The sequence below is a fragment of the Vanellus vanellus genome (assembly GCF_965231255.1).
Source record: "Vanellus vanellus genome assembly, chromosome: Z".
Taxonomy (NCBI): Eukaryota; Metazoa; Chordata; class Aves; order Charadriiformes; family Charadriidae; genus Vanellus; species Vanellus vanellus.
The window spans coordinates 64,311,040-64,333,400 of NC_138908.1; the positions used below are offsets into that span (position 1 = coordinate 64,311,040).

Consider the following 22,361-nt stretch of genomic DNA (forward strand, 5'->3'; position numbering starts at 1 on the left):
AATTACTCAAAGTTCCTCTGCTAACAGGTACTCACTGAAGTTACATTTATATTTTGACCATTTGCAATACATTACTAAAGTATTATGACAGCAATAAAATATTTGAAAGGTATTTGGAATCTCCAGCAAATCTCTCTAGCTTTACCTACATTTAGGGGGTGAAGGCAATGCTTCGTTTTGGGGCTTCTGGTTTTGTTTGGTTTTTTGGATTTGTTTTTGGTTTGGTTTTGTTTGGTTTTTTTAGTTTTCCATGCCAAAAATGTCTCCTGCAATAGCAGTGTTAGCCAGCTAGTGACACTGATATCTACATGATAAGAAAACTCTACAGCCTGAAGTTGTCATTTACAACTCTACTTCCCCACCTCCCGATTCTACTGAAATACAACTCAGCAAAATAATTAGTTGGAGATATTTATCGGTAAGCTCAGAGACGGGCACATTCTACTGCTTCCTTTTCTTTATCTTACCAAAAAATAGAGCCTTTTTCTCATACTTCTAACAAGGAGCTCCAAAACTTAGAGACTGCGAGTCCATTCTAAAACACAACCCAAATACACAGATGTTCCTGCTGCTCTTTCACCCTTTTCCCCAGTTTACACCTGTTCTAGAAAAATCTGAAGGTCCAGTTCTGAAACTCTGATAATAGGAGAAAAAACAGAAATTTAACATTTAGACTTGGTAGCATGATGCTACCGAAAGCACATTAAACTGGACTACATGTAAGTGATGATGAGACAGTTGTATTGGTTCTTCTGATATACAATCAATTTTGCAAAAACAAGAATCTTGCACACCAAGAGCTCAGAGATAGCTCTTATCCACAACTCTAAATACTGGCAGACTTGCAACCACATTGTACCTAGAATACACATGCTCTAATTTTAAGAACTTCAGAAAACTCGCTGTTGGTCAGTTCAACCACTATGTGAACAGCTACTTCAGCCAGCTGCGGATATTCTTGGCTCCCAACTCTCTCCTGTCTTAACATTTGCTTTTTTGCTACTTCTCCATAGAAATTATGTTAAGCTGGGCAACAAACATCTTCCATTGCGCTATGAAGAAAATGCCTAGCAACTCTATTATGAATGACAAGCATGGCGATGTGTCAATGTGCTACCTTCTCTACAGTCCCTACTATGACCCCTATTTTTGTTTCATGTATACATTACTACATCACGTAACTAAAGAAATTATTTGCAACTATATGCTTATAGTCACTTTTCAAAAGATGAAGTTTCCTAATAGAAAAGACTGCCCCTGTTTTCACTGGAAAACATCTATAAACTTTTACATTCAAGCCTTCAACCTTCATTCTAAGGATTAAGCATAGAAAGAGCTTTTTCCTCTTCTCAAATATTTCTCAAGCTGTACATCGAACTTATATTAAAGCATCCATCTTGGAGCAAGCAAGTAAAATTTCCCTCCACATGTGGTCAGATCATTGACTTCACAACATCCACTTGAGAACGTCCATAGACTAAAAAGGAAGAGTAGGAGTATAGGCAATGCAGTCTTGATATGCAATTCTAATTTATTTATAAATACACTCACAGAGAGTTTTGCATTAGCGAGCTCAGGTACTAGCAACAATAGGACTGCAGCCTCACAGAGCTCAGATTTAGGTAATCAGCTGATTAAACCCAAGCATTTAACTATGTCCAAACAAGTTCCTTCATGTGTGCTTCTACAATTACACTGCTACACATACTCAAGCTGGCTAATTCAATAGCTCTTGGGGTATTTCTTAAGGAGCTACAACTCAAACTTCAGAAATGTAATATGCATATTCATTTCCTGCACATTTCATTTTTCCACCGTGACTCTTAACTTTCAAGCTGCTTTATAAGCATCCCGAAGAGGGTTAAACTCTACTTCTCCACCCTTCAAAAACAGGCAACTTGCAAATGTATCTGCTAATTAGGCACTCTACTGCTACAGTTTGCTTTGATCTCAACAACAATCAACTTCTCATGTTCTGATGATACAAGCACGATTAAGCAGCAATCGAGGAGTTAAAGGCAAAATAATGAGACAGGAATACAATATCTTCTGTTCTCATCTCAGACTATTACATGATGCAGACTCCAGACATGTCAAAGAATATGGAAATTATCTTGCTAGGCACACAGGGAAGTAAAAATCAACTCAACTATGCAGGTTGATTGAAGCCTTAAATGATGACAGTAACTGACAATGACAAATATAATCTAATGTCATCTCAACCACCAGCGCACCAAGAACCATTTAAAAATGCATATTTCATAGCAGAATATATTTACTTCATCTTAGAAGACAGCTTTATACCGCATGCTTTAAAAAATCATTTTCTCAGGTGTGTAAATATAGAATAGATGGTTTCTATCTCTTCCTACTAATTCTGGAAGAAGTTTAACACGTGGTACGGTGCTTTAAAGAAGCCTTTGAGGAAGGCAATGAAAAGACTCGAGGACATGCTCTGGGTAGGCAGTGCTACTGAATGAAGGGTGTTGTGCCTGTCCTCATGCACACCTGGCTGTTGAACCCTCCCACCTTTTGTACCCAGGAACCCAGTGGTGTTAGCACCAGTACTGGGCTGCTGCCCTCCCTCTGCTGCTGCTGGGGAGAGCTCTCAGGCAGCTGCAGCTGAAAAGACTTTCTAAACTGAGTACATCCAGTCCCATCACGCATCACAAAGATGAAAGCAATTTTGAAACATACTTCTGCTCTGATATGCAAGGGGAAGAAAATGCAGGAAGCAAAATTTCATACAAAAAGGCATGTCTGCTAGAGCTTCGGTGCTGGCAGCTATCCTTCCCCTGCATCCCACAGCATCCCAGCTTCTGGAGCCAGAGACAGGCCAACAGAGCCCACCAAGATGGATCCCTAGAGACAGCCATGAAATCACAGGGCTTTTTATGGAGTGGTGCATACATAATTAAGCAGTCTTATAACTGGAAGTCAATAAACAATTTTGATATTGTACAGGGGAAATAGGGAACACTTCCTCTTATCTACACCAATTGGCCATCATTAATAAAAATAATCTTTTAGAATTGCCACTAAAATGATCACATCATAGTTATGACAAGCAGTTGTATGAAATGTGAAGGCACCATTTGCAAAGAGGTTTCAAGGTACAAGCCATGTGGTTTTATGCCCAACTTTCCCCATCCACCAAGTTGTAGCAAATGTTTGACACTGTAAGGCTTAATGAGCTAATCTGCATTTTCAACAATATTAATGAAAGAAAAAAATTTGCACAGCATAATGTTTGTGAAAACTCTGGATTTCTACCACTGCCAACTGCTCCCCTCTGTGAACAGGGAAAACTTCCCCTTCCTGCCAGCACATGCCAACCCATGGATAAAAGAACAGCTTGTTCTTCATGGCCCATAAAGCTGTTGATCTTTCTGCTAATTAGTGTTAGTAGAGTGATGAATCTCTGATGCAAAAACCAGACCAAGGATCCCCAAATTCATTTCAAATCAACGACAGATTAGTTATATGGGAATAGCAATAATTGCTGAGCATATTTGGATGACTGATGACTCAGAAGTGGAAAACTGATAAAAGCAGGAATATCAGAGAAGAATAAACATATACCTCCCATTTCTTAGTTTCTGGCTCTTCACTAGATCATGTGGCAACTTCATTAATGTAAAGTGCTTTAGGATCTTTGCATTAAAGATTCTATAAAATGAAATTTGTATGTGTTATGTCATCAGTATTTGCTATAAGATCAACTTAAGGTTAGCAAGATAACAGCCCTACCACAATTAGAGACAATTAGCCCAGCAGGAAGTCTGTTTCCAGGCAGTTATTGATGAGATAACAGGAGGCAAGATAAGAAGTTCAACTATAGGTAACAAAGTGTATTTTTTTTTCTTTATATCTAACTGCAAAGCTTATCAGTACAGCATAGAGACAACTGAACTAGCTGCAGCAGTCTGCAAAACACAAACTCTTCCCAGCAATACTAAGCTCTCATACCTTTCAGAAGTAGAAACGGAGATAGCAATCTCCAAATGCTGCACCAGAGCAGCTGAGGAGACTGAACAGAGCTGCACCGCAGACCCTGGTACAAACTGAGGAGCAGCAGTGGGACATGAAAGCAAGCCCAATTCGATTTGCTTGTCCAAGTGATTTGCCAGGTTAACCCCCTCCGCAGTAAAAGCTCATTCAATTCCTCAGCCTTTCACATTACCTTCTGCCATGAATTTTATTCAAGCACCTCTGAACACAGCAAACTAAAATCTGTAGACAATTTAAGCCAAAAAACCCTCTGACTGCAGACAGCCCTTTGAAGTTTGTGGAGATCAAGAAAACCAGCCACCACAAGAAAAAAAAAAGCAGCTTTTTAATTAAACATCTTTTCTCCTGATTAGAAACAAGTTTTAAAGCCCCAGTCTGTGCACCGATAGGAATCCTTAAGAAGGCAGTCTAAGACTAGGGCGAGAGGTATTTAAATAGACACGTACACACAGAAGTCTATTGTCCCAAGAAGAACAGAGCTGGCCTCAGCTGACCACACGTTACTCTCAGTCTGTCCAGCACTCCTCCAATGCCCCTGCACCCAGAGGGCCCCGGCGTCCTTCTGAAGAAACGATCTTCTCCTTCTGTATTGGACCTAGGGCTATTAAATGAGTAGCTACAGCTCAGCTTTGTGTCAGGCCTTATTCTGCAGCTGAACAAACAGCACAAGGATTGTGTTTTACACCACCTGGGCTGCAAGCAGAACTCTTAAAGCTCCAGTTTACTTTCCAGGTAAAGGATGTCAGAAGCGCTGTTACAGGAATGTGTGCACACAGGGAAGGGGGAAGCAGGAGCAGGTGAGGAGTTACAATGCAGAAGCAGCAGAAGAGGAAAATGGCAAACTGATTATTCTATAAGTGGTTTTGCTACCCAAAAACGCTTGCTTTATAAGCCTTTGGAAACATGAAATTTTAAATCAAGAGAGGAAATGGTTATAAATTACTTTCAAATACTTTGAAGTTGCTTTATCTTATGAATGCTTATGTTTAGCAACACCCATTATGAAATACTATTTTCCATCCTTTCTTTCTATTAAGCAGTACTGCTAGCACTTTAAAACAAGAACTATTAAAGTAGATTTGCTAGACTAATAGCAGGCCACATCTAACAAAGTCTTTTCATTCCAAATTCAGTCTATCTTTCTCCAAAAGTCTTCCTCTCACCCCTCCTTGGGAATGAAGATTAAGGAAAGCAATACTGTTGCAACAATTAGACTGAAGTGACTTTTCCAAAATATAATAGCATGGTGTCTCCAGGAGGCAGTATTAATTTCTTTTATTGGCCAAACCTTATTTAATATCAGTAGTTCCCCTGAGATTTTCAACAGGAAGAGATAACAGATTTATTCTCAAAAACATGGATATAATTTTTCTTCAACTCCGAAAAGCAGTCTTTGCTTGTCACTGAAAACATGTGATTGCTAGATTGCTTAAGACTGCACAATTCAAGAAAAAAAATCTGCGTTCCAGTTTCTCTGAAGCTGCGTAGAATGTAAATTCAGTTTCTGTCCCACATCTCCAAGACTCCAAACCTCCTCTCCCTTGTGTTGATTTCCCATTGGAAAGACCTTGTACATCATTCTCAATTTTTCTCATATTGCTATATAAAGAGTTTTGTAACTTACTTTAGACAATTCAGAGTAGTAGGTTCTCAGTAACTGTAATCCTTCAGGTTTTGTAAGTCTCATTCAATATATTGCAACAATATAGATTTTATTTCTTCTTATATATTATGCATAACATTATTCCCTCTTGTAAAGCCCAATAAACTCATTTATTTGGGGACTATTCCCAGAGATAAAAGCCCTATCTATTTACCTCTATTGGTATTCAACCCTGAAGGATTTGAACTATTCTGTTTTAATTAAACAAATTAAATTTTTATTTTTGTTTTTATCATTAATACTACTTATGCTCAAAGGCTCAATAATACTGTGTTTTTAACAGCAAAGAGAAAGTCAAAGTAACACACAAAGCACAACTCACTTATTTTCTAACATTTGGCATGAGCAACAAGCATCAGCATAGGAATACTATGCAAATTTGTAAGCTACTTACTCCCATTTAATGTATTTCTAGGAGTTTTGCAAAGGTAACATTTTTGAACAGCCGATGTAGAGACTGTATCTTAAATAATTTCAAAAATACCTTTCACAGCTATTTTCCAATGGACTGATACCCATTGTTAAGCTAGCACTTAATTTAAGAAAGTATCAAAAGCAACAAAACAGAAGTAAGAATAAAGGAAGACAGTGGTCACTGTAAAGTGATATTAAAGACCCAAGTACTTTTCCAAATTACAGGTCTCCAAATACTTTTTTTCCCTTATGGACCATGAGTATCTTTTCAGAAACATTAAGACTCAAACAGAAATTAAGGAGGGGATGTGTGAGCACAGAAATACACCCAAACCAAGGACATGACAGCTCACTCGTTTTAATGGAAGGCCTTCTCACCCCCTCCCGCCTCAGCTCTTTTTTTTTAAATGATACTGTGATTCTTTAGTTTCAAATCAGAACCGTGAGCCACTCCTAAGCATTAAAGAAACTACAAAAAAAAAACAAAACTTAAGTATGTAAAAAAGGTGTGTAAACACAAGCCCAAGGTAACACTGAAATGATTAACTTCAGATTACTAAGCATTTGAAACAATTCTAGGAAATTGTTCTCTATATGCAGCAGTTTCTTTAATTATTTTTTTAAAACCACAAAAGAAAATTAAAAACCTTCTGTCATGAGCTGTCGTTAATTTAATCAGTATCATGAAATCTGTTAATATATTAAAACTATGTTAAGATACCAAAGCCTCAGGTTCATTTAAAGTGCATTAGTAATAAAGCAGTTTAACATCATTGCACACTATATTCCCAAATCCTGACATGAAACCCTGCACAACATATTGCAAGCAGACAAAAAGCATATCCATTTCCCTTTATAAAGGCCTCAAGCAATAATTCAAACATAGAGATAAAGACCAGAAACTATAGCAGCAGAGCACATTTGCTTCATTTGTTTTTGATTAGGCTGCCTTCTCCCTCTTTATCTGGAGGGCTTATATGGGAAACTTCAATTTTTAAACACCATCACTATACTTTAAAGAAAAACAAAATTAAAAACCCACACCAACCCCTGCTGAAATAGTAAGTAGTGTGCTGGCAAGTTTTAGTCTCAGTACAACACTAGTTTGGTCTACACTTCAAGTTTTTAGGGTACTAACACTCCAGAGAGAAGTTAACTGATATGGTTAGCAAAATTGACACTTTAGACTGTTCTAAGTCACCTGTCTTTCACGAAAGCCCACACAGATCACAAATACTCTTATATTGTTTCTGAAATGTTCATAATGCAACTCTTGATAAAAAACAGCAAATCTTACCCTAGTGACACTAAAAATCACAGCAATGATTACATGTTGACGTGACACAAGAAGTTCCTGTAGTAGTATGTCTCTCCTTCCCATAAAATGAGAAAACTTAATTTTTTAAGTTACTTAGGTTAAAAAAAAAAGTATTATTTGCCACTCATTAGAGACGAGTCTAAGCTACTGATTACATTGCAATACAACAAGTACTGCAATAGCTTCTTGGAGCTTCCTCCAGCATAAGGAAAGGGAGAAGCGTGGGAAGGAAGTGAGAAAAACAAATGTTTTAAAAGCACTTCCCAGAGGCCCGTGGCAGAAGAGTCATCTCTACCCACTGTGGCACCATTTTTCATCCCTGAGCAAAACCACCTTTGAACAATGTACAGAATTTAGAGACAGAAGACAGTCACGTCTCAAGTAAATGCCGTTTCAACTTCCTGTAAGCTGAACTTCATCCGTTTCATTTTTATAGCAATCAACATCACTTGAACAGATAAAACAAGATGTTGAATCTCAAATTTATCCCTTCCACTAAATTCACTGAAATCTATTGTCCCTCTCACCAAGTACTTAATAACCTACTTTTCACAACAAATTCCTCAAATTGTGCACTTCAGCAATATACTTAGTTGCCAAATTCTAGTGAATTTAAAAATTCTTTTTCCTGCAATACACAAAGCAAGTGCCAGTTAACCTGTCCTGGTGTTTTCACATTCATCTCACTCCACACTTAAAACCAATCATTATTCAGTGACAGTCACAGCCACAGCCACAGCCACACACAGCTGCCAGGACACAATCATGACTTCAGCATCTGTCATCTTCCACAGACACTATCAGGGCAGGGAGAGCCTGAGCCCTCCTCAAGCATCTTGCTACCTCTGCAAGGCTCCATGGAAAAGTTGTGGTCCACAGCCAGTGGCTAGCTGGTAATGCCCCTCCTCCCCTGTGAGGACTCCACCAGCTAAATGAGGCCAAATTGCTTTTTCTTTAATGAAGTCAACTCTAAAGGGACCATCTGTGCACTGCAGCCCCTTGAGGAAACAAGATGTATGTGATCCCATAGATGAATGCATGCGAGCACACCTGAAACAAACCTTACTCTGCCAAACTAAGTCAGCAAGATAAATGCCATATTCCTGAAAATTTTAAGAACTAGGTCATTTTTAGGCTGTGCTTGGCCACTTATCAGCACCCCATGGAGGCAGAGCCTCAAACATGAGGTCACCCCACTGACAGTCAGGGAACCTCTGTGGAAGAGACTTTATCAAAACTCCAGGCAGAGCTCGCACCTCCCCCAAAGAGTTGGTCACAAGGCAAATGCCAGGGGTCAAGCTGCCATCAGCTCCACAGCTGCTAAACCTCCAGATGACATTACACACAACCCAAACCCACCAGTCAGAGCTCCTCCAAGGCTTCCTCTTCTGAGCTGTCTCCCATCTTCGCTCAGTTGCCTCTTAAATTTAGAAGACTTTCTCGGGCCAGAAGAGACTTCAGGACTGCTGGATTTTCGAAAAGGCATAGGTGGAGGGGACAATATGTGATCAAGCTGCAAAGGAACAGAGAAAAAGGTATGTATATATATACTGTTCAAATGCTTACCTTCATTGAAAAAAATCTAAGTTACCTTTACCTAAAGATTATGACAGCATTTGGGGAAAAAGAAATGTTTCAAAGATCTTAAGGTAATTAAGTTGCTAACCGAAAATTTTGCAAGTGTCAGCTTTGTGGCTGGCTGTGTAAGAAAGCCATGTTCCTCTTGTATGGCTCACACCACCTCCAACCACACTCACACATGGGCCATTTTTTGCAGTGCTCCCGTCTTAATGTACAAGAGATCAGACTTCACCTTACTCGACCTTCCATACAGCAGTCTTTTTGCAGCTGTGAACCATCTGACCTTGCAAACCGTAAGATCTGCTTTTGCCAACATTCTTCCTTGGCAATGTCTCCCCAGCTTCGTGAGAAGTCACTAGATGGCACTGTACCATCAACAAAATGCAAACCACTGCCCAGTGCAGGGAAACACTGACAAATAGATTTATCAATGCCTGAGCCAAATAAAAGTTTAAATTATCCTGTTTATAAAACAGGCATTAATTTACATTGACTTTGAAATAAGCATAAATAAGTACAGATCATTATTCTTCAAATTTTCTTCCTGTCATCTTTCCTACACAATATTTTAGCCCTCTGCTTTTGACAATATATTTAATGTTTTAATATTTGATTAAATTCACAAAAACAAGACGAAAAGCAAGTGAGCAAATACGGGCAAAGGAAGAAAAATCAGGGATGTGAGTAAGAGTAAATAGAAAGAGTTTTACAAGCATCCTTCTCAAACTGGTGTAGTCGCATGGTGTCACTGTTGCAAACCACAAATGTTTTTCTGTAAGGTTTAAACCCTGATTCTTACCACATTTTTTTAGGAAGCCAAGCACATCAAATTCTTTTAGATTTTTACCGTTCAAGTACTGAGACTTATCAGCCAGACAACCTACATATCATCATACCCAACTACTTCATCCCCTCTGTCCACTAAAAGGAAGGAGTCAAGGTCACCATAGTCAACGGATGAAGTTGCACAGTGAAGCCCGTTTTCACTTATAGTTAATCCCACAGCAAAACACTTGATGCCCTACAAAGCATTTCAAATCCCCTGTTTAGAGTTTCTTTTGTATTTAATATTTCAGGTTAGTCGGTGTTTGGGTTGTTGGGTTTTTTTTTAATCAAATCTGCATCTTATTGGAAGTGTTTGCAGATACACACTTCTAAAGCATCAAGAAATACAGTGGTTTCTCAATCTGCTTCTTCAGCATATTAAGACTCATTCATGTTCACGACAGACACTGATGTAACTGATGAACTCACAGCCCAAGCCTTTAGCAATTTCTTCAATTGATAGGTTTTGGGGTCACAAAGAATATTTAATTAACCATTGTTACCACCTATCTTTTACAAACACAGGTACATCACAAATATTTCTATTTCCAAGAGCTAAGATACCTCACAAGGTGAATTTAAAAATCAGTTAAAAAGGAAATGACTAACAATGTCTGGCTTCTAACAAACATTATTTTGAGACTCTCACATAAGTCTGTAAGCAAATACTCAAACTGCTTGCTGACTGATGGACAGCAACGACTGCACAATGCTGGACTTCAAATGACTCCAAGCATCTGACAACGAACAACACGATCCGATCAAGGCTTTGGGTGAGTTATTGGCAAAAATTCATGCACTTTCTTAAAATAGGATCACACTTCAAAGTAATCAACCACAATTTAAATCTCTTTTTCCTGGCATAAGGTTCATCAAAACTTTAAACAACAAAAAGAAGAAAAAATAATCAACAACTGCACTAAGCTCCCTGCACATTCGCACTGAAGTCTACACAACAGAATTAGTGTCTTCCACCCTGTCACCTTTTCCCCTTATAAACAGGTATAACACCTTTATGGCTGCTCAAGTCACTCCCTCAATGAACAGACTTGTGCATTCCATGACATGCAGTCAGATTACAAAATTCATTGTTTCCGATTAAGCTGTGCTCCTTTTCCACAGCTTTCAGGGTTTCAGAAGAAACTTTAAGATGGGAGTATAGTACAGAGCAGCACAGTGCCATCCAGGTCCTCAATTCATATTCAAGATGCTTTTCCACTGTCCAAACTGACAGCTTCAGGGAAGCACAAGGTTTGAAAGCTAAGACAGTTGAAACATCAACCCCCATTAGCTCATCTTTAAACAGCAATGTCTTGACAGCATTCTCTTGTAAAGGTGTCTCCTTGATGCTAAGTGACTACCACAACTAAAATTTGTTTGACACAATTCCAGCACCAACTTTGGGCACACAAGTTTTCAACAATACAAACTTCTTCAAGGCCTTGCATGGAAAGGGACAAGGAGACTGGGGACTAGGTCTTGGCCACCAAGAAGTTACCAGCCAGGAGGAAGTAATTCTGAACCCACGTGAACTGGCCATGCCTGATGTCCTACATGTGGAGATTCTTGGGAACAGGACTGGGGAGGAAAGAAAGGGAGGGGAAAGAGGGGAGACATTCTTCTCACCAACACCTTTCAACATGATGTCTTCAATTTGAAAGTCCATCTGCAATCCTCTGACATGAGAAACGCATGAATAAAATGCAATTTCTGAAGCTTTTGCATTTTTAAACACAACAGGATGAAATTCAGATTCTGTTGAAGGAGAACGTGATTCTATTGAAGGAGAACATGATTCTATTACACAAAGATAACAAAACAAAAATAAGCATTCTTGCATATGACAAATTAAGGACCAAAATATCACAGCAATATTAGGTTTCACTAAGTGTTTCTTGGGAATAGAAGTTCACTTTAATATAGGAACAGCCAAATTCACTATAGGAGACAACACACAGATCTGTCAGCTGTGTTTCAGCTGGATGTGGAGAACTGTATCTCATCACCTGAAGCAAATATATTGAAAGGCATTATATGGTATAGCACTACAAGGAGCAATATGGAAACATGAGATTCAACATTTTCATGTTGATAACCAACTCCTGGCTGTACGGAAACAGTTACATATATATCAACAAAGCATTTCTGGAAGCTATCCAAAGGCTCACTTTTGCTTCCAAAGAGCAAAATAAGATGTACAGCACATAAACTGCACATTTGAAAGGAGTCTGGACATTGTAACTGCTGTAGTAGTAGACTGCGAAGAGTAGACAAGAACATACCCTTTAACAGCCTTGACCCAGCAACTCTGGGTGCTGGGGAAATATGAGGGAAATGGACTGCAGAAAGTAGCTAGCCTCGGAACTTCCCCTGAAAAACTTCTTGCGCTACTCTCAAAGAACAGACAGCTAGATGTGACCCAGAGGGGCTTTCTAGCCTCCATTCAGACCTTACTTCAAGCAAAAGCCCATGCAGCAGATGAAGAGGCTTTCTGTCCTCAGCAAAACAGCCTTCCCCTCCTGCCAGGCAGAGCATTCAAGTCCAAGTGAGTGAAACCATCAGAGATCATTTTATTAGGTCCTGCTTCCTTGGAACACACAGCTGACTCTGAAGAGGTGTAACATGGCATATATTCAAATCACATAAAGTGGTTAATTCAGCCAAAACACCACCATAATTGTTCAATAAGATTATGACAAGTTTAAATAAGTAAGTAATAGTGAGACCTATTCAAACTTCTTAATATTTATCTGAAAAACCTCCTGGAAACCCGAACACTATGAAAGCTCAGGTTGTGTGTCTTGCCAGGTACCAACTGGACATTGCTGTCCACAAGACAACATCAAAGCAAGTATCTGGACAAATGAGGGTTGCTGAAATTCTACCAGAGATATCTTAAATAATTTTACTCAAGCTGCTTCTACTCAGCACATCAAATAGTTTTGCCCAGCCACAATCATTACCCTGTTGGTGCTTACTTTGCGCTTACTAGCTATCTGGACATGTGTCAATGCTGGGTGCCATATAAGCACAACAGGAGAACCAGGGTTTCATTGGTTGCACCTTTTTTTTGTTTTGGTGAAACTTGCTTGACAGCAAGTTGCAAGAAATAAAATAGCTGTATCCCTGCAGGCAGTTTCCAACAGGCATTCATGTTACGCTTTTGAGGTTTTGGCTATGACATCGTCTGCCCGCTTGCTTACTACTGCACTCAGGCTGCAAGCATACACTGCTCTCCATACCCTTTCTAATGAAATGTTAGTGACTTAAGGAGCAATGGATAATGGAGGGCAGCTTTTCCACTTGTCTATGGAATTGCAGGGCAGGGGAATAAAACAATTTGAGAAGGTACATCACAAAGTCACTACTTCAAAAACCCGTAACAAAGGTTTGTTACCTAAGCTAAGACAAACCATATGAAGACAAGTACATTTGACTATCCTTTATCTATAGTACAAAGGGAATTAAGGTAGCCATTGAGTGTATACAGACTGCTTAGAGAGGGATTTTTAATCAGTGCACATCTCGCCACCAGGCCCTGCTGTTAATATTCACAATGCATGGATAGTTACCTTATGTAAAAACGCTCCCTCCCCAACATTAAATACTGAATAATTCCCTTCTGACAAAGGAGCTTTGAAAGACAGAAAATACATGGCAAACTCCAAGCTATGCAGAACATACTGCTCTACAAAATTAATTTCTTCCAATCCATTTTTCCATACATTTAATAAAAAAAAAAAATCTGCCTGTTTATGGTGTAGGTATGATGAATTTCTACAGAAACACTGTAAAATTTAGGAGATAACAGCTTTCACAAAACCCTATTCCCTATCCTCCCTCCCATGAACCTTACATAAAGGAACAGACAGTATCATTAGAGGACAGAGGCTTATAAATTACAAAGAACAAAATCATCGAAATATCCTCACCATAGACTTCTACGCTTAGATTTAAAGATCCTATAGAAATATGGATGGAATTTGAATGATAGTCTCCTACAGTTATACAGGAATTTTCTCCAGGGAATCAGGACTGAATCAATTTACCCTCAAACAATATTTTTTTTTTCATATTTTGAAGCTATTCATTTTCTGTGTGAATAGAATCAGCTGCATTCCTCTAAAGAAAATTATTCTCACACCATACTAGCCATGGACTTTAAGCAGGTCACCTACTCAGAAAGGATTATCTTTATGTTTTTAAAAACCTCAGTAGCATTAAATCCAGCTGTCTATGATCGTGTATTTATTCTACAGCTAGAATGAATTCTCTGCTTGATAATTACATCATCAAGTAGTCACATCAAGTACATCAGCCCACATGTCCTTACAAAAAATAAGGACATGACAACTGGTTCAAAATAAGACCAAGCATCAGTGTTCAGAAGTACAATTTGAGCTGAGTACATAATGAAGTGTGAGGCAGCCAGAAAGAAAATAATGGATTTCAGGAGTGGAAATCCATGGTACAAGAAGGTAAATGAAGCTAAGATAACACAATCACACTGATAACACCAGGATAAGGAAAATAAGCTATTCTGAGCTACTGAGATTTGTTGCAACATAGGATGTTCTTTTCCAATAAAAATTAAATTGAAATGAGAACTGAACTTATCTGCTCAGCTCCACCTTTTCCTGAAATACCCACCATGGTTTTATTGTCCAAAACACTTCATCCCAAACCTCCCCTAATCGCTCCATAGGCTCCTACTTGCCACAGAAACTGGGAAATACAGTTTAAGCATTTAGTCTTAAAAATATGAACAAAGATGTTCTATTAAGCATTTTAATTTCTTACTCTTGAACACTGCACAACTCCAATCTACCTCAGGTCATGTCGTAGATATGCATTAGATTCTAAAGCTTCCATAAAAAGGCTGTGCCTTGTCACCCATTTTAAGCCTCCCCCAGTCAGGCACCAATCCAAAACAGATATATCACCTGAAAACTCTCACATATAGTGCACCAAAAGCAAAAAATATCCAACATACTTTCACTGCTTATTTTTTTATTACCAACCAGAAGTCCCAAAATAAAATTCTACTAATAAGTATGTTGTCATCAAACATGCCCAACCACATCATACCCATCCAGATGTTTAAAGAAGCAAGAATGGAAAGCATCACGCTCCAGTCCCATGCAGACAAAAGTAGAGGAGCTTACCTGGTGGTGAAAAGATACACAACTGTTCAGTAAAAACTCTCATCTTCACAAAGCTAAATCTTAAGAGGAACATGGTTTCACAAACCTAACAAACCCCTCCTGTCTGTTGCATGTCCAGATGTAAGCCATAGCAGAAGTAAGCATGCTTTTGAGGCCAGTTAAGACATATTGCTAATTCCACAGCAACTGACCCTTTGTAGCAATGCAGACTGCTAGAAACATAAATCAATCTGTTTCTTCACATTATTTACACTGGGTGCCTCACAGCACGCTGTCTCTCTATCTGGCTCCTTTGCGAGCATTTTAAGCAGATGCTGAAACATAACAGCCCAGCAAAGCACTTTTTTGAGGCAAACTACACAAACTTACTTCAACTGGTTACGGGGGAGAAGTATGCTCTTATCACTTAAACATTCTCCCTAAGTGTAATTAAGTTTGGCACAAGCATACGAGTTTTGATTAGCTGCACTGACAGAGAGCAACACAGAATATGATCTTATTAATGCATAGGATTAGATCTTCCAAAAGCCAAAGGCATCTTAGAATTTGTCAGAAGACATTTTGGCCGATTAAGAGCATAGTGCACTTCAGTTACTCCAGATGGTTGACACAAATTCATTAGAACCAAATTAGACTTGAAGAGGAGATGCTACAAGGGCGTAGTATAGATGCCCAAGAGGTCTGTCTTACAGTACCATCACAAGCAGAGGTGCAAACAAATTTCTAACAGATATCCTGCAGTAACTCATGACTGAGGAGCAGCTCCACGGCTTTTCATCACAACAGCATAAACTTTTGAAGGATCCTGCTTGAGGGTGCAATCTGATCAATCTGGGGTACACCAGAGTCTGCATGAACCTGCATCAAATCCAACAGCTGAACAAGATTGTTAAAATTAAATCAGGTGATGGTTGGAATATTCTACATTCCCTTTGCCCACAGCAATATTAACCCACCTCAGTTTTGAATAGGGTTTAGAGAACCGTGCAATTATTCTGAATGTTCACAGCTCTTACAGCAGCCTCTGCTTTGCAGAACAGAGAACCACAAATAACCTAATTCTGCACAGAGATAAAAGGAAACACTTCCCCAAAAACTAGCACCACTTCCAGGAAGCCAAGGACAATGAAGGCAAAGAGTGGTTACAGAAGAAGCCTCACCAGGCCACACGGATTTCACTGGACAAGGAAAAATTCCATTTTCTTGCCCCCCTTCCTATCACACTTCCTCGAAAACAAGTAGAGACTTTCTTCCCCCACCACCATCTGCCATAGGTCAAGCAGGAAGATGACTATTCAGCCTACATTTCTTAATTTTGGCATTGCCTTTCCACTCCACCTCCATGGGAAGGATCTCCCTCAGCTTGGGCTGAGAGACCTTTCTAGCTCTCCAGCTGAATGGCATCTATCATTCCTGTTCTAGACTTCAAGACTTGGGCTGTCTCACTTCTCCATGACCTCCAGTTTCCTCGTTAGGACAGTGACACCAGCCCATCAGCTACTGCACAGACAGAAAGTAAGTTAGGTCCTAGGCTCCCTGTTAAAGAAAAAGGGTAAGAGGCAGAAAAGGTATTGTTTACAGTCAGATTATTATTTGCTAATCATTCATAGAGCAACTCTCAATTTACATATGAAAACAACCTGCAGCTGACACTGCAAACATGTCCTTACCAAGGTAAAGAGGAGAAACCCATTGCAAAGCTCTGCTGTTCACAAAGCATCACCTCTAACTATTTTGTTAAATTATTTTACATCCTACATATACAAACAAACACAACGTTTAAAACTAAAGTCACTCTTCAAAATTGTCTATTTATTATGCTGAATATATGATGTTGCATAAATAAAAAGAATCAGTGAACAAAGTTCATCATGCTTTTCTATAGCATGTTCTTACCCCTCATATCCTAGATAATACAAAAAAGAATTCTGCTTAGGATCAATACAGATACATCTGACACTATTTTGCTACCACTTCACACCCATTCTAGAAATGCAAACTTGCCTTTACAACAGTTGCATTTTTCTTGAAAAACAAATCTGACATCTGTTCAATTAAAAATATATAAATAAATACAACTGAGAGGTATATGAAGAATCAGCTATAGCTATGTTTAAAAAAAAAAAAAAAAAAACAACGAAACAGCTTGCATCCAGTGCTTTTTCACAAACATATTTACACATGATTGCACAGAAAATGAAGCGCAGCCTTCACAGTATTCTACAAGGCCAAGAAGTGGCCTATAAATATGCATGCACACTGCTGTCTGAACCAATTATTACTTTACCCTGGTTAAGACAGAACAGTTTTGTTACAATATGATCGAGTCCTTCAGTTCTTGAAAGCCTCCTGTGTGCTGGCTCTGTACACACAGATGGACGGATAGACTGCTTCCTTTCCAGGGAACAAAGGAAGCAACAGTATTTGTACTGAAGATGCTGCTTCCAACAACTCGGCCTGCCCTAAGTATCCTTGGATTTACTCACCTATCTTTAATGAACATTAAGATTAACAAATAGCAGGTTCTGCAGATCTCTTGTAAGGCTTTACAACAAGAGCTGAAAACCACAACATAGTTCTAAATAAATATATATAGTTATACCTCAACTCATAGTTAAAGGGGATCACATAGGGCACTTTACTTGCTGGTAGCATTAAGACTTTCTTTTTAATCTGCCAGTCATACAGGTATCTTCTCAGGAACACACATCATGTACAAAGGTGTTTGCTTCTGACAAAAAAACCAACCATCACCATCACTTCATTCTGCCAATACTCTTGAAAAGCAAGAGAAGTCAAAGCATCACATGCAGGCTACTATCGAGAGTGAAAACGCAGCAGCTTAACAGGTCAGCCCTACTAAGAAGGACACAAAGGGATCAGACTCAACATAGCAGATTCTGTAAGGAAGTTAGTTTGATAATTTTATCCAAAAAACCATAAAAACAGAGAGTAGGGTTCAAGAGGTCTGTCCAACCCACTCAGCTCTGCTCCAAATGTACCATCTAGAAAATAATCCCCCTTTCTGTAGGGGTGCAGCTTCTCTGAGAGCTGCCTGAGCATCAGGAAGCACACTCACGTTTCACCTTCACTTCCACAGTTTTAAAAGGGATCTGACAACAGAAGATAAAAAAAGAAAACCCACCCTTCGCTGCCCAGATGTGCAGTGGTGCGTGCCACCGCTATGCAGCAGGAAGGATACTCCCTTCCTGTCCCCATCCTGCTGGCCATCTTGGCAGGAAAAAGTGTTTCGTAGTGTTGAAATTTGCTGTCGATGACTGCTGCCACATCTGCCTGCAGCAAAAGACTCGGTGAGTAGCCAGGAGGCAGCAAGAGCAAGCCAGCAGAAAGCTGCTCAAACACCCCCGCTTCAGTTAGGGAGTAAACCAGGGATACAACCTAATTCCCAGCCCTGGTGGGCAGCTGCCAGGGTCTGGGAAACACCTTTGCTGGGGCAAAGGGACAACTGGAAACCTACATGCTTGCAGTGTTAAAGAAGAAAAAACACCCCACACACAAAACAACATTTCAGGAATGACAATGCTGCATGTTTAAGGTACAGGCATCAGCTGTCCTGTTCCTTCCAGCAGGTCCATGGATGCTGAAGAGCAGGGGTGGCTGACCCCCGCTGCGTCCCCACGCAGACACAACTTCACAGGGCATAGCAGAATGCATTCCAAAAATCACATCTTCCTAACACAAAGCACACACTTCAAGGGGGGGGGGGGGGGGTGTTTTGCTTTCACTGATTTATCTACTCCTAAGAAGTGGAAGAGAACAAAGACAACCAAATTTCCAGCTGAAACACTAGGAAGGAAATATCACACAAATTTAAATGAAAGTTATCAATATTGTGCATCACTTAAAAAAAAATTACATGACCCAAAGTAGTATTTCCTTACTATCCCTTGCATAAAGCCTCTTTTTAGGCTGATTTTTCTTCTTTAATATTCTATGGCTATATTCATTTTCTTACTATCATATGCAGAGCTATTAGTAGCATTAGCAATGCTGTGCACTATGCTCTGCTGTAGAGAAAAATATCACACTAGCCACATTGAGCATTTCTTTAATATTGCAATGAAAGCAGAAATTAGCTACCTAAGAAACAGAAAAGAACTTTGATATTTCTAGACACCACAGGCAGAACTTTCACCCTTAATTATTTTAATGATCCTTTTTACAGCACAAGAAAGCCATGACAAATGCATGGAAATATGTATTTATACTCCATGTATGTGCAGGCATCCACATGCACAGCTTACTTCAAACATTTCCAATGCTGCTGCTCCTACACAGACTTTTAAGAAAGATTTTTCCTGGCTCTTTAACTAGAGGATGAAAATTTAGCAAAACTAACCTTCAAAGTCACTTTCAATTCCAAAAAAAAATAAATTGAAATACATAAGAGAGAGACCTATTCATCTTCATCAGCTGTTGACACCATCATCATTCCTCTCATGAAAAAAAATAATTCAGAGGAGAATATGTATCTCTGGCAAGGGAGGGGGGGATTGTTATACCATGAATACTAATGAAGTGAAAGCAGTTTAGTTCTTTATAAAATCTATTTCCATTCACATTCACCAATGAGCTTCAGATTACCTATAAAGGTTTCATTTATTCTATCGCATTGGCAGCCTCAGAAAACTAATTGTTTATTCAAGTCTATCTGCTCCATCCATGCTCAATTAGGTCTCACTTTTCCCTCAGTTACAGCGAAATTAAAAATAAAAATGCAAGGTGAAACATTCCTCGTTCCGCTGACCAGCTCCCTGTAACAAGCCACTCTGAACGATCCAAGCACAGCGAGAGCTTCTTGACCGTAATGCAGTGTTTAAGGGACCTACCCAGTGACTTACAGAATTCCTACTCATTAACTTATTCCTCTGACTAACGGAAAACACATTTGTATTGCAGTTGTCTAATAAGCACTACCAAGCACTGTTAAGTGTAACTGGGCATTCCAGCTACAAAATTCACAAGTACCTCAATTTTAAGAATGGGAGACATAATATTTACACACAATAAAAAAAATTATTCTCATTTTTCCTTGTTTAGATAACTAAAATATTAAATAATCTTTTTTTGCCATATAAAGCTTCAAATCCAGCATCACTTTCATTAGGAATAATGTATCAAAGGTAATCACAACACATTTATGCAAGGCAGCAACAAAACAAAAGAGAGAAACCCATGATGAAATGAGCTTGGAATAAAAGGTTCTCAGCATGTAATGGAGCTGAAGTTGATCCATAAATCAATGCAAGATGAAAGCAAGATTATTTATGTGAAGGGGTTGCATTGTTAATTTACAGTCTGATTTAGACAAGAAACACTTTACTTGATCAATGTACCAGTGATGTGCATGTGTGTACTTGAGCACAAATTAGTAATAATTACCAGTAGGTGTATCTCCTCGTATTTTTTAATTAACCTTAACAAGCAGCATATACAGTTCCAGGAAATGCAGTTTTCCCTGAGTTTGCCTTTAACATGCTCCTAAGTTTTTAAATAATGCAGCCTCGCCACAAGAGACCTTGCACACAAGGTCTTTTTGATCTCTTTCTTCCCATTCAGTGCTCAGAAAGATACCTCGCGCAGTTATCGAACAATAGCTGCCATGAAAACCCTTCTCCTGAACTGTTTTGAAAGTGAACTAGAATAAGGCATTTGATAGCTTTGTAGTTTTACCCTAGACATCTAACACAGAATTCAGAGATTGGGATGCTTCTCCTTTAGTCTCAACAACACAATTAGCAAAAAAATATCAGAAGGGCAAGCAGATCTGGAGAAGGGGGGAGCACAACCCAATTTGCATTTGGCACAGATTTGTAGTTAAGGACAATAATCAAGAACCATGTTCGTAATTTTAAGTGCCTCCACTGCGTTTCACATCTTCTGTCAGCTGCCGTTTGTCAGTCTCAGACAATTTACCCAGGTCTGTCACTACCACAAGTGTTTATTAACACTGTCTGGCTCAAAGAAGATTTTTTTTTTAGCCTGAAGACTTCAAGAAGTATTACAATTGGGAAAAATCATGAAAACCATGTGAGAATGTAAGGAGAAAGGTGATAAGGGATGATTTTAAATACTCCACCACTCTATTTAGCTCTTAGTTACTCTAAGTTAATCTAAGCAAGTAACTGCCCATACTTTCTAAATATCCTCATTGTAAAACCTACATTTAAGTAGACTTATCCTCAGTCATCCTGGTCCTTTTATCCAGGCTTTTCCAATTAAACAGGTAGCTATTTAATACAGTGACACTGATGGGTGGTAGAAGGAAAGGTATCTACTTAGATTTAAAAAAAAAATCCTATATTCTGTCCTATCAGGCAGGGAAATGATAGCGGAACATATCACACATTGTATCTGAAAATACAACATCAGTATGTACACGTAAAAGAGCACAAAACAGACAGGCATGTAAGAAGTGTCCAAATCAAAACAATGACTGCATTTGTCTTTCCACACAGTTTAGAGTTGCTCTGGTTCTTCACCCTGGTATAGAAAACCTAAAATTAACAGCAAAATAAGATTTACTTGTATGGCTTTTAGCGTTTTATTTATAGATCATATCAACTCAGAGATTTATACACACTTTCTTAAAAGTTCAGTATGACTTAGAACTCTCTAAATTATAAGGATTAGTTGTATACCAGGTTGTAGTAGTTGATTACTTTGATATAACCATGAATCTCATTAGTATAAGTAATTTAATGGAAGTTTCATGAAAATATCTAGAGTGTAGAACAGCACAGAAGCACTACAACGTCTGCAACATGGCAGTAACCCCTGCCAGTGGGTTAGCCAGCACTTCTAGCGCAGTGCTAAAAGGGTTTTCTAATATTTTGCTAAAGTACCTGATTTAATAAAGTATAATTCTACCCATGATATTTCACACTGTGTCAGAGTCGTATTTTGACTTTTTTCCACAAGTGAGAGGGGAGTGCTGTCAAAAGCAGGACAACCACCACACACACGCATCCTTCTGTTATGAGGGCCTACTAGGGGTCTACTAGGATTCCTCACATCTGTAAAGCAGCATGAACTCTACACCTTTTAATCGACGTGTAAATCAGCCTTGTACCCCCACTTCAAGCGAGCAATGTACCACAACCTGTATTCTCCGGTTTACGTCGTCTTATTCAAAACAATGGGACCTCACACCTTTTGTAAAATGAAAGCAGTTGTCTAAGTCACAGTTGAAAACTTCAGATGACACACAGTCCTTTTATCTCTGCCCAGTTACAGGCAGAGATTATGGACTAGAGTACTTCCACACTGATAGCTTCAAAATGCATAAGTATTTTTACCACTTCAAAAGCTGAAAACAAACTATAGCTGTTAGGAGGCAAAGGTACAGCCCTTTCTATGGTTC

At 39.0% G+C, this 22,361-nt stretch overlaps 1 protein-coding gene across 1 annotated transcript in view; it reads right to left on the reverse strand.

Moving 5' to 3' along the window:
• The window catches only part of MAST4 (microtubule associated serine/threonine kinase family member 4), a gene marked incomplete at its 5' end in the record, with an annotated part of 235,002 nt that extends 226,110 nt beyond the window's left edge, over window positions 1–8,892 (reverse strand). The window contains one exon of the mRNA XM_082497946.1: window positions 8,766–8,892. Coding sequence (XP_082354072.1) covers window positions 8,766–8,892 — 127 coding nt within the window. The remainder of the gene's footprint in view (window positions 1–8,765) is intronic.
• Between the last annotated feature and the right edge of the window lie 13,469 nt (window positions 8,893–22,361).